We start from the raw sequence: 14,248 nt of genomic DNA on the forward strand, positions 1-14,248 counted from the left end.
GGTATATTAGTTTGATGCTCGGGAAGGTGAGCAAGTTATTTATATTTTGAGCCTACAGTCTTCAACAGAAATGAACATGAGGAAATAAATAGAGAGAGAATAACAAAAATATGGAGTTTGTGGTCAATCATGGCAACTCAAGTGGGTGTTTGTGTGCATAGGCAAAAAAATATCAGGGAGAAAGGAGGAGAGAGAAAGAGAGAGAGAGAGAGATGTTTTCATCCAATTATACATACATACATATATATATATACATATATATGATGACATATATATATATATATATATATATATATATATATATATATAGTCAATTCAAACAACGATCAGTTCAATTAAATAAATAATAAAATTAACAGACAAGAGAACATTCACAAGGAATGTATTAGTTTGATGCTCAGTAAAGAGAGTGAGTTTTGATGTTTTGAGCATATATATGCAGATTAATCAATTATATAATCTAAAATTAAGTTTAATATGTCAAACAACTTTTGTTATAATTGCTCAACCTACTAAAACATTTTCTCCTTTCCTTTATCCCTATCTCCTTCTATATATATATATATATATATATATATATATATATATATATTTCCACTCCGTCATACACACACACACACACATACGCACACACACACACACACACACCACGTTCTGTTATCACACACACACTCGCAGACTCTCGCCCACGCACAGATATTCATCTCCCTTTTTCACTCTCCTGTCTTAGAAAGAACTTTTCCCCCACCACCTCCTCTTCCGGTCTTTTCACAATGTAACCTCGTGGCCATCGGTACCATTTTCCTCTTTCTCCATTTTTCCAATCTCCAAACTTTCCATCTTTCCGAAGAAGGGCTACGCCCGAAACGTCATACACTCTCTCTTTCCTTTCCCGAGCGTCCAATAACACTATCCGTATCACGTCCTCACTTTGTTGTTTTTTTGTTATTGTCTTTTTGAACTTATATATATATATATATATATATATATATATATATATATATATATATATATATATATATATATATATATAAGGTTAAGAAGGGTATTGGATTCAACCAAACCCAAAGATACAGGTGATACCGAGTAAGTGCTGTATACCGGCTAGTACTTTTTTCAGCGCATCACTCTCACTTCCTACTACAACTATCCTCTTATAGATGTAATAATCCATTCCTCTACTATTTCTGTTTCCGATGAAGGGATACATTGAATTTTCCTTGAAACAGCTGTAAGACTTTATGCATAAAATATACTGCTAACCTTGCCATTGTTCTCTTTATCCTTTTCTCTCTTTATATATATATATATATATATATATATATATATATATATATATATATCAGAAAAAGAGACGAAACAGGAAAAACAATGATTATGTTATGAACTTCATTAGCTAACAGCTTTTTCTGCTATAAGATGCAGTGGACTCATAGTTGAGTACCTGAATAATATCCTATTGCTTCAACAGGACTTGAATATGAAGTGCAATTTATATGGGAAAAATGAATTACATTTATGCAATATACAGAGAAGTATACCAGTGAGAAAGTCATTACTGACATATATCAAAAAAGTGTATGTCAAAAAGGCAATTAGATTTGACCCACATTATTCAGCTGTCCCAGAATCTTTAATCATCTCTTTAAAAATCTTACAGTCAATTTAATTCCCATGAGTAATAGTTCTGTACTGTTCTGAATATACCAACCAAGACTTTTTGTTTCATTTTCTACACAATCATTGCAACTTATCATACCTCTTCTTCTACCTTTACATGATAAATATATTCTTTGTACGTCACTTTATTATTATTATTATCATTATCATTGGGTGAGAGAGCAATGCATGTCATCAAAGTGACCCTGGGGTACATCAGGTCTATGCATCACAACCGTATGTGTACAACATGGTGATCTCCTATCAACATAAACAATACATGACCTTGCAGGTGAGGTCCAGTTAGAATTTTTTTCAGGTTGAGTAGCCCATCCTGCTCAAAAGATCCCCGAATAAGGTTTGTTTAAGGATGAACAAAACACCAATATTTCCAGACATGAATTATTCAAGCACCAAAGAATTCCCCTCAACACATGGCTATGATGCTCCCCGACTACTTCTGCTTGTTATTAGAGGTGCACATATTGTCAGCCACCAAGGGACAAGCTCAACTGGTTAAGGTCAAGCAACTGATGAGCAAATCTGTGGTATTGAGCAGAATATTTGCTGTAGTCCATCCTTTATACCAAGGCAAAACAGTGTACATTTTATGATGCACAAAGGAAACGTTGGGTCTATTTTTTGATTATCTGGTTCCTACTCAGCATTAGAGTAATGTGAAATGAAGTGCTTTGCTCAAAAACACCATACACCACCCAATCTGGGAACTGAACCCATGATCTGACAATCATGAGTGCAACACACTAGCCACTAGGCCATGCCTGATTGAAATCTTGAAAACTACTTTTGAGATATGCTCTGCAACAGCATCCTTTCTGTACACACTGCATATCTTCCTGCAGGTTTCTGCTACCTTTCTTGTCTTGATTTTTTAAAAATAAAACAGCATGAGGTGTTGATAATATTTGTTTTCAGTCTCCATTTTCAGAGTAATCCTGAGCATGCAAAATACAACCAGTTTTCTCACAAGTTCACAGACTGAAGTGAGAGTGCTTGGATAATCTATAACAATGTGAAGCACAAAATATCATGGGAGAAGTGCTGCAAAGCACCACAAATAACCTCCAAAGCAGGACTGTGCCTAAAGAAGATAATGTTTTCAGTTTGGTGGAACTGGAAAGATGTCATCTTTTACAAGCTACTTCGGACAGACAGGACCATCAATTCTGATGTGTACCATAACCAGCTGGACAAATTAAATGCAGTGATCCACCAGAAGCATCCAGCACTTGCTGATCATTAGGGTAATGTCTTTCATTAGGACAATGCCAGACTGCACACTTTTTTGTGGACATGACAGAATTTACTAGGGATTGGCTGGGTTAGTTTGCTACACCCTCAATATTCACCTGAACTGGTGCCTTCGGATTTCCACCTGTTTAAGTCTCTTCAAAATTTATTAAATGAACAGACCTTCAACTCTGTGGAGAATGTAAAAAATTGTCACGAAAAGTTTTTATGCCGGTAAAGTCAAGAAATTCATTGAACAAGGTATAATGGATATTGGAAGATACTGGAACAAAAATATGATTATATCATTGATTGAATAAATCATTTTGTGTTTAAAACTTGTGCCTAATTTTCGATTAAAAAAACTGAATGGATTTTTGGCCAACCCAATATCTATATCTACATATATAATATAATATAATATAATATAAAATATATTTATATATTGCTGTCTGGTTTATGCATTGTCGTCCTTTTTCAACTGACTGCCTTTGAGGTCAGTCACATCTGTTCAGTTCTGTCTCGCCACCCGGTCAGTTAAGATATTTCCTTGCGCTAGCTTACTACACTGCCTGATAGTCGAAAGACTCTGCTTTGTTTTATTTTTGTTGTAATATATAATCATTTTCCGTTTGTTGTATAGCCGAAAGGCTTTTGTCCATTGTATATGTATAATTTTATTTCTTATGTTACATTCGTCTGATAGTCGAAAGACCCTTCAGCTTAAGCCTTTGACCCAGTTGGTTTCAAGTAGTATTGAAGAAGATCAGGCGAAACTATGTGGACATTCTAGACTCCGACTGAAGAAGCAATTGGCTGCAAATGATCTGTGTATCTTGTTTTGTACTGTTTGCTGTTGTTGTACTATCATCCTTTTCCTGCTCATTATGCTTTGATGATTTCGTTTGTTGTGTTTATTACCTTTGATTTATATATATATATATATATATATATATATATATATGCATCCCCCACACATACACACACATGTACACATGCACATACTTTGGTAATGTCCCATTTCCTGTTCTTTAAACAAACACACACACAGACAAATTCAAACACATATATGCACATACACATATGCCCACACACATACAAACACAAAAGGGAAATAAACTGAGAATAAAGATTAATAATATACAAGCTTTACCTTATACAGAGAATGATGATGATGATGATCAAAAATGACGTGAGGACTGCAAAGAGGCCAATAACTAAAGGAGAAAACAATAAGATACTCAATTAACCAATAGTTTATGTAAACTTAAATGGAACCTAATATATGTAACTTAATAATCAAAAACAAAAATATCTTCATTAAAAATTACTAACGTAATTAAAAGGAAATCTATAACTTTTTGTGATAATTGCTGTCAAAATAAAAATTGATAAAGACTTGAATGGAGACATGCTTTAGGAAGAGATTCAGGTTATTGCTAAGTATGGAGCTTAACTCTTGGTATGTTTTGTCTTATTAGACTTCTTCGGTAAAGTATAGTGATATCTGTTCTAGATCTCAGATTCTTCCTGTTACATGGAACCATTAGAATTTTTAAACAGTTTGTTGAAGTGGTCTTTATTCCTTTTGAAGAAGATTATCATTAATACTAATGATTTTTCTTTCAATAATGAGTGTAATTTTTAACTCTTAATTTCCTGTACTATGACCCAATACTACAAGTAAATAAACAAATTTTCACATGGTTCCAGATTCAGTCCCACTGCATTCCACCTTGGGCAAGTGTCTCTTACAATCGCGTCGCGCCGACCAAAACCTTGTGAGTGGATTTGATAGATGAAAACTGAAAGAAGCCTGTCATATATATATATATATATATATATATATATATATATATAAAGGGCATTATTACAGAAAAATAACAACGCCACACAGTGGACTTCTCAAAATAACCACATTTAGTACCTAATGCGAGGAAAAACAACCAACAGAAGCCTACCTACTTTCTTTTAAATAAACTTAACTGTGTATCGACCGATTTCGCGATTACTAGAATGAATCTAGATTTTGTTCATCAGCACAGTATTGTACAAAAAATATATATAAATAAACAGAATTCCCACCTCACCAAAAACGAACACACTACGTATCCGACAGAGTAAAGGGAATGAAGTTTATCTGTATATATCTTCATCAAAGAAGCGGGAATACTTCCGGGCTGCTTTTGGGTACACGCGTGGAGACAGGAATAAAAATTCAACATTGAATATATCCCGGGCAAATATTTGGTAAATAAATTCAAAAAGGAATAAAACTCTTTTACAGGAGTTTTCTTGATAAAATTCCTGTAAAAGAGTTTTATCCCTGTTTGAATTTAATTTTTCCTTTTTTATATATATATATATATATATATATATATATATATATATATATATATATATATATATATATATATATACACATACATACATACATGCATGCATGCATATATATATATATATATATATATATATATATAGATAGATATATATATAGATAGATATATAGATAGATATATAGATAGATATATAGATAGATAGATAGATAGATAGATAGATAGATAGATAGATAGATAGATAGAGGTGCATGTTTTCTTTGTATCTGTGTACATTCCCAGTCACTGCTTGACAACTGGTGTTGATGTATTTACATCCCCATAACTTAACAGTTCAACAAAAGAGACTGATAGAATAAGTACCAGGCTTGAAAAGGATATTAAGTACTGGGGTTGTTTAGTTTGACTAAAATTCTTGAAGGTGGTACCCCAGCATGGCCACAGTCTAATAACTGAAACAAGTAAAAGATAAAAGAATTCAATAATAAATCTCTGAGCGAGATATAAACAGTAGCAGCATGACATCGGGAAATATATTTGCCAACTAAAAATGTGGCTAAGGCTCCCCCTTAAGGGTCAATGCTACTGTAGCTTGTAGCCACAGGAAGACATCTCATCCAGCTGGCTCGAGATCAGTGACTTTTCGTCACTGGAAAAAGTATATATATTTGCATTGAGAATCATTTCCCATCACCAACCGGTGGTTGTCATACGCTTATGACAGGTCAATACCCAGAAACTCAGGTCCGTATGTATCACGTCAGGCTGGAGATGGGAATGATGACTTCCCTTTGCAAATATTGATAGGGCACAAATAGTGTGTCAATAGCCAGCTAGAGATGTCTTCCTTGGGCTACAAGCTACAGTAGCATCAACCCTTAAGGGTTAGCCACATTTAGGTGGCAAATCTACTTCACGTAAAATAATTCATTCGGAAGGAAATGAGAAACTGCCTAATGTAAGGGAGAAAACTCTAATCCTTTCTCTCCTCCGCTTTTGTTCCTTCACAGAATCATTACAAAGCTGGACTTTGAATTGGACAGTTTTCAGTATGATATTAAGAGTTAATTAAATATTTTGGTGTGGGTGTGTTACTACATTAAGTTTGTTAACCTCACTTAGCTCTCTGTCCTTCATTCAAACATTCTTAGTGCAGTTATTAAACTGCCAAACATCAGCTTAATAAGGACAAATTTATTCAACTGAACTCTTCATTATTTTCAACATTAGTTAAAACAAAGTTAGACTATTTGAATAGTAACGTGGTTAACAAAAGGTTAAACTCATTCGGATATTCTTGATGCAGTTATTAAATTGTCATTGAATTTAGAGTTGAGTTTTGAGAAAAGACCTCTCCCAATCATAAAATCATGTTTGCGAGGCACGAACCAGTTTCTATAGCTATCAAACCATGATATAATATGACACAGATTTTCAATACTTGACATTAATTCCAATGATAGAGAATAATTACAGAGTCTCTAACTTCCTAATATCCTCTCAAGGCTTTAGTTAGTTGGCCCAGTGCTATAATGAATGACATCTGCTCTTGGTATTGTGTAATGGGACTGAAATCAGAACGATGAGGTAGTCAAACTTGATAAACAAAAATTATGAGATGATACATGAAAAAGTAAAAATAATTACCTATTTTTATGGAGAGATTTGTTTCATTCCCAAGTATTTTCTCTAAAAAGTAGACAAAATATTAATTAGAAATTGGCAAAAATATCTCTGAAACACTCAAACACTATTATTGATCTGAGAAGTCCAATCCTGTTTCATATAAAGATTGTCCATTTCAATCATTGATGCCACCAATTTGGAAGAATCATTCAGTTTGTGATAAATTCTTGGAAACAAGAAATAGTTGATGACAACATCAAATAATGAACAGATAGCTAACATCATCATCAGCATCATTTTGGTGTCCACTTTTCCATTCTTGCATGGAACAGATGGAATTTATTGAGGCAGATTTTCTATAACTAGATGCTCTTCCAGTCACCAACATACGTGTGTGTATGTGTGTAAGAGTGTGTATACACATATATTTACACACAGATGTGTATGTATGTACATATGTAAGTATGTATGTTAGTATGTACATATATATATCTACATATGTGTGTATGTACATATATATCTACATATGTGTGTATGTACATATATATCTACATATGCACGTATGTACATATGCATATAAATGTATGTATGTATGTTCAAATGCATGTATGTGGTGGTAGCAAAAAGTTATTTTTAATAAAAAATAACTTATTTACCTAAGTTTTAACATCATCGCTTTTGAAATGGTCACCCTGCACAGCAATACACTGGTCCCAGCATTCCTGCCATTTTTGGAATCTGGCCTGGAAGTTGTTTTCCATAAGTGAGTGAAAGATCTTCAATTCACCTTGGATCTTGATAGTGGTGTTAAAACAGTAACCTTTGAGCTGCATTTTCATCTTGGAGAAAAGATGGAAGGCTGCAGATGCTAAATCTGGTGAATAGGGTATGTGCGTAAGCAATACCATGCTGTTTTTGGTGAGTAACTCACAAGTAATGAGAGCTCATGACAGGGTGCATTGTCATCACAAAGAATCCAATTCTTTGCACTCCACAATTCTGGTCACTTTCACCAAATGTCCTCCCTGAAATGCTTCAAAACATCTTTGATTGTCCTCTGACGATCCTCATGCACAAACTGATGAAATTTCTCCACATTTCCTGGAGTGATGCTTGCAGCAGGTCTTCAGGATCGCTCATCTTCCAGGGATGTTTTTCTGCTTTTGAAGCTCCTGTGCCACTTGAAGCATTGCATGACCCATTGCCTCATCGCCATAAGTTTACCAAAGCATGGTCAATGTCTCTGTAGCAGACTTCCGAAGTTTAATGCAAAATTTCAAGCTGGCTCTTTGTTCTTGTCCATCTCAAAATTACAGACAACAGCATGCATCTAATCACAAAAACAAAAATTTTCACAACTTGTGAAGTAAAACACAGTAATGATGCGTGACACACCATCCCATGAAGGTCACTTCTAGGTGTTATTGCAAACACCCTCATGTACTACCATCTGTTGGTGTACTACAGAACTAGTCTGGCAACTTTTTGATATGTATGTATTCTATCACCTCAATCCAAAATGTTTGACTTTGCACAATGTTTTGGACAGGAAATTTCTGATAATTTTGTTTTTGATCCCTGGACATTGACAAAATAACTTCCAGACTGCATTTCCTCAGGAAGATACTTCTGAGTTGGCTTTTCCCTGCATTATGCACCCAACAAGTTTATGCTTGTGTATTTGTGATGAAAATATGTGTGCATATATGTTTATATATGATGAATATATGTGTATGTATGAGTGTCCATTTATACTGATGCTGATATCTGGCATTTAAAATAAACAATGTTTAAGCAAGACAATATCAGACAACCATATACCTTTTGTTATTCGAGTATATTCTGTCACCAAGTAATTCTGAAATTTTCTTTCTACATTTGTTTTGAATTTATACTCCGAGTAATTACTGATCAAACTTATCTGAAATTATAGATTTGAAATGTCAAATTCACTCTCATAAGACATGCAATGTGCTTGCCTATCAAATTTAAATATTTTAAAATAAGTAAAGAAAATATTTTTACTTCATTGATTCTCAGAAATTTATCCAAAAAGTGGAATTTCAATTTCATGATTTCATTTTTCTCATATGTCTTCAGATTAAAATATTTGATATAAGTATTTCCATATGGAAATACATAATTCCATTGTAAATTTCTCATGAAAGAAGATAGTGTGTCTTGAATTATTTCCACATCGAAATTTCGTTCATGTTCTTCAGGAGAAATAACTTTCAACAGCCAATTTTTGCCTGGAAAATAAATTTAGAAAATAAGTCTTTTAGTGCGTGTGCTTATGTGTGTATACACACACACACACACACACAAACACACACACATTTATGTATATACATACAGGGACTTCCTAAAAGTCTATACTCAATTTTCATTTCTTTTTTGATTTAACCCGTTAAAAATAATGATGTGAGCTAGACTAATCTTTGAACAAAATAAAACTTGTTCTTAGAGCTACTGGAAGTTTAGGAGAGAGTTTTAAAACAGATACACAATACAATTTAACATCATTTTGAACCAAATGGAACTGTTCAGAATGTCCACCAGAAATGCTCCCAAAGACTGGACATTGTTGAGTCCCACAAAGCAAGAAAGGACACTAGAATCATATCACTAAAGTTCGAGAAAATCTTTGGCAAGCAAGTCATGGGACGTTTGTTTCAAAATCAAGTGTTCATCCATTTTCAAGCACTGTCAGTGGAAAAGTTACATTCCAAGAATAGTCCATGGTCTCAAAGAAGATGACCCAGAGCAAAGAGTGGAGTTTTATGAGTGGCACTTGGTAAGATGTGTAGAAGAGGTATACTTTCCAACAAAGATTGGAGTGATGAGACTACATTTAAATTAAATGGCCTAATTAACAACCACAACTGCACCTATTAGGGACCTGAGAATTTAAATATTATAGAAGAATCTCATGTTAATTTACTAGGAGTTACATTATGATGTGGCTTACCAACAAAAGGATTCATTGGACTATTCTTGTTTTTGACAGTATTGCAATTGGTCCCATTTACTTGAACTTGGTGCAACAATCTGTCATACCAAGCATTCAAGGAGACTTTGAAGACTTTATTTTCTGCTAGCTGAGTCACCCCAACACTTCCATAGTTATATAAGAGCTTACTGGGATGACATTCTGTCAAACAGGTGGACTGGAAGAGGTAATTCTGTAGAATATCTTCTGCATTCACCAGACATCCCCATGACATTTTTTTATGGGGATACTTAAAAGATAATGTCTACAATACAAAATTAGCAGCTGTTGATAAACTGAGATTAGCCATTGAACAAAATTGTACACAAATACCAAATGAAATGTATTTTTGATATGTTGCAATTTCATAGCTCCGAGGTATCAGCAGTGCCTGGGGCAGAATGGTCATCATTTTGAGAACAGGCATTCATAAAAAAATTAAATATTTGAATTCTATGTATCGTTTTCTTTAAATTTCCTTAATTTCACATTTCCAATGATGCTTTGAATTATTACCAAAGGTTTAGCTCCCTTGTAATAGCTGCACCACATACACTAGCCAAAATAAGTTTCAGAGTGATGATGACAGCTCTATTCCATCATTAATTCGTTTTAACAAAACTGTATAAAATTATTTTACTTTTTACAGTCTATGTAGAATTTTTTTTCTCTTTCGAATGATATAGGCTTTATATATCTTTCTACAATTTGAATAATTTTAATGCACAAAATAAGTTTAAGACCATACCAACATTATTTTGTTTCAATTGAAAATTTACAGCAGAAATGATCAATGAACAAAAATTTATTATTAGTATCTAGTTTTATAGCCCTTATTTTCAATTACAGCCTTACTACGGTGGGACATGGAGTTTGACAGATGAGCACAAAACTCACTTGGAATGCTCTGCCATATTTCTTCAATAAAATTATATAATTGGGAAAAATTTGTTGGTTTTTTAGCATGAATTCCTTTAGCAACATAATTCCATAAGTTTTCTATCAGATTCAAATCTGGGCTCTGCAGAGACCACTCAATAACCACCATATTATTGCACTCAAAATATTGCAAAACTTTCCTAGCCTTATGAACAGGGCAATTGTCCTGCTGGAAAATAGATCCCCATGGTGTCTGATTATTTAAATATGGCAGCACATTTTCATTTACTAATTGCAGCTAACCTATACTGTTCAGTCTGCCATCAACCTTAACAATTGGACAAACACCTTAGTTATTGAACATGGCCTGCACCATTACCCCATCACTTCTTGCTTGCACGGTTTTCTTGACACATTTAGGATAGAATTCTTCAATTGAACGGCATCTAACATAAGTCTATCCATCTGATCCAAAGATGCAGAACTGGGCTGGTACTACAATGCTTTCCCATAATGAATAAATATGTAACAATGCTCGATTATTAAGCAAAACAGTGCAGTATGACCATCCATTTGGCCTATTAATTTATTAATTTGCATAATCTTGGTATGGTCTTAAACTTATTTTGCCAACAATTTCTAATCATTTCATTTAATTGCACATTAAAATTATTTGAATTGTAGAAAGATATATAACGCCTATATCATTCGAAAGAGAAACAAACTCTACATAAACTATAAAAAGTAAAATAATTTTATACAGCTTTGTTAAAAATACATCAATGAAGGAATAGAATTGTCATCATAGGTCTTAAACATATTTTGGCCAGTGTATGTTCGATTTAGTTGTTCAATGAAATCTTACTTTTCTGTAGTTTACATGAATATTTAGCTGGGATTGTCTTATGTATGCTGACACAACCGTATTCTTCTTCAGTAAGTATTTTTGTCAAGACAATCTGAAAAATCATAAAAGAAAATTTCAAGCTGATTAGTTTTAATATATATTTAAATTAACACAAATGTCTACATTGATAGAAGAGCAGTTTTTGACTTTATGAGTCTGGTCCATTCATTTTATTTGCGTGAGAGAGAGAAGGACTTTTGTTATTATACATACACATATACATATACACATGCATACACATTCAGGAACATACACACATGTAGACGCATGCTCACACACATACATAAACAAACACAAACACACTCAAACACATATACACACTGACACCTACACAAAATAATTACTCCAGTTAATGAGGGAAGCCTCTATGTGATTAGTTGACTGTCTAGAAATAAATGCCAAATCTCCTTTAAATTACATTGGTTGGTTGGTGCTACGAAGGGTATCCAGCTGCAGAAACCATGCCAAATCAGACTATAGTTAGGTGCAGCCCTACAGCTTACCAGCCATGGTCAAACCAACCAACCCATGCCAGCATGGATAATGGACGTTAAATGATGATGATGATGATGTACTGTATTAGAAAAGAAGGACACACTGAATAAAGGTCATGAGTGCATGTATCTGAAAAATGAACATGGTGGTCATAGATGAATGTATTTGAATCTAGGTCCACTGAATCAAGACTGATCAGGGCTTTAACAATAACAATGACAGAAAATAAATAAATCTTTAATAGCATAGAGAATTCAAGGTAAAAATTCTTACTTTGAATATGTCAAAATATTTGCTACCGTTTTCTTAAAATAAAAAAGCAAACACGGAATTCAAGAAGGTGAAAATTCTTACTTTGGATATGTCAAAAGATTTGCTACTGTCTTTAAAGTATATTTCAGCCTCACCAATGCCTATTTTACCTATATTAGTAAAAGCAGAGAATGTCGGGAGATAAGCTAACTTTTTGAATGTTAGACTTTGTGAAGAATTTGTTCCACTGCCAGTCACTCCAACAAATATCTTTATTTCTTCTATATTTTTAATTAGTTTGGATAGAGAGCTTAGTTCTATTTTCCACTCAAGATCTAAATAAGAAAGAAGAAAATGAAAAGAGCAATGAAAAAATTATATCGTAGCTGTGATACATTAACAAAAGAAATGTGCTGCAAGAAAAATGATGAATTATATGACATTTTGAGATTTGAGTTATTCATCAGTAGAAAACAACTGATTTTCTTATCATTAATCTTTTCTTATCATTAATCATAATTCTGTTGAAATATGTTTGATTTCATTTAATTTTGACAATAATAAAGAATTTGTTAAGTAACTTTGTTGTTATTAAGCTGATGTTTGGAATATAAATTAACATGGAATTTTAATGAAAGGTTGTCATTAAGATCAGTTTAAAACAAGGAATTTGTATCATAGAACTAGGGTTTGTTTCAGGCTGGTTGGTATAAAAAGGATTAAGAAATAAAGGAACGGTTGTTGTAACATTTAAAGTTGAGTTATGTTTAATAAGTTGAATAATTAATAAAAGAAAGAATTATCATCAACAATGTTTACTAATGAGACTAAACATTTTTAATATAGAATTTGTTGTATGTAAGTTATGTATGTGAATCAAGAAATAGTGAAACTGTCAAAAGATAACGGCAGGAATACCTCATAAATCAAATCATAGTTGCCTGTTACAATAAGAATAATCACTTGGAGAGACAAAGTTGAGGGATGAAAATTATCATTAAAAAGATAATTTTCATTGAGTATCTAAAGACACAAGGCTTCTATAAAGAGCTGAATTCCAAGATTTTTAAAAGCCTGCCAAAACATTTTTAGAATGTTCCATGTTGCCCTTAGGAGCAAAATGTTATTCTTCTTGTCTGACATTGGCCTCTCACAAACAAATTTCAAAAATAACTGTTTGGAAAAATATTTGTATGTATTATAATAGACTTCAGAGATGAAACTAAAATAGTTCTGGTCATGGTGACAGGAAGAGCATCCATCCATGAAAATCTGATTAATGAATTCTCTTCTGATTCATGCAAGCATGGCAAAGTGAACATCAAAATGCTGTTGCCACTACCATCACCATCGATGACTAATTGGATATATGACAGAATCTCAATGTAGAGCTGTGGAATATTGTTTAGTTTTACATCTTTGAGTTGGAATCTGGTTTTGGTGTTGGGAAGATTAACTCTTGATGGTAAATCAACACAGTAGCATGAATCATTTAGAATTCACCCTGCTCACTCTCTTTCTTTATCATTTAACATCTTGTAAAAGCCACACAGACAGCAAGGTAGAACTACTTCATAGTTTCTAATAAAGTGACATAATAAATACCTTCTATCAACTTACCGTTTCTCAATGAACACTCATGGTAAGGATTACTTTGTTTAAGAAGATAACTACAGGAATATATTTTGGAAGTTTCCATGTTCTTCAGTTTGATCTTAAGTAAAAGAAAAAAACAACAAAATTATGTTTATGTCTCTAGGAATTATATAGATTTAGACAGGTGTCGTTTTGTTCTGGATCCAGCAATTAAACAGATGAGAAATAATTAACTTATCCATCCACTCAGCAATT

The 14,248-nt window shown here is 33.2% G+C and overlaps 1 protein-coding gene across 4 annotated transcripts in view; it reads right to left on the minus strand.

Annotated features, from left to right (window-relative positions):
- Positions 1 to 14,248, minus strand: part of LOC106873066 (uncharacterized) — a 56,933-nt gene that overhangs the window by 1,065 nt on the left and 41,620 nt on the right. For 3 of the 4 annotated variants that reach the window (XM_089360983.1, XM_089360980.1, XM_089360981.1), the window contains 7 exons: positions 14,018 to 14,111; positions 12,500 to 12,732; positions 11,609 to 11,702; positions 8,898 to 9,124; positions 8,694 to 8,793; positions 6,894 to 6,935; positions 4,064 to 4,127 (listed from right to left, as the gene is read on the minus strand). In XM_089360983.1, the coding sequence (XP_089217109.1) occupies positions 4,064 to 4,127; positions 6,894 to 6,935; positions 8,694 to 8,793; positions 8,898 to 9,124; positions 11,609 to 11,702; positions 12,500 to 12,732; positions 14,018 to 14,111 (854 nt within the window). The remainder of the gene's footprint in view (positions 1 to 4,063; positions 4,128 to 6,893; positions 6,936 to 8,693; positions 8,794 to 8,897; positions 9,125 to 11,608; positions 11,703 to 12,499; positions 12,733 to 14,017; positions 14,112 to 14,248) is intronic. The other variant, XM_089360982.1, reaches the window with a different exon arrangement.

Source organism: Octopus bimaculoides, chromosome 12, assembly GCF_046866305.1.
Source record: "Octopus bimaculoides isolate indiv1 chromosome 12, ASM4686630v1, whole genome shotgun sequence".
Lineage (NCBI taxonomy): Eukaryota > Metazoa > Mollusca > Cephalopoda > Octopoda > Octopodidae > Octopus > Octopus bimaculoides.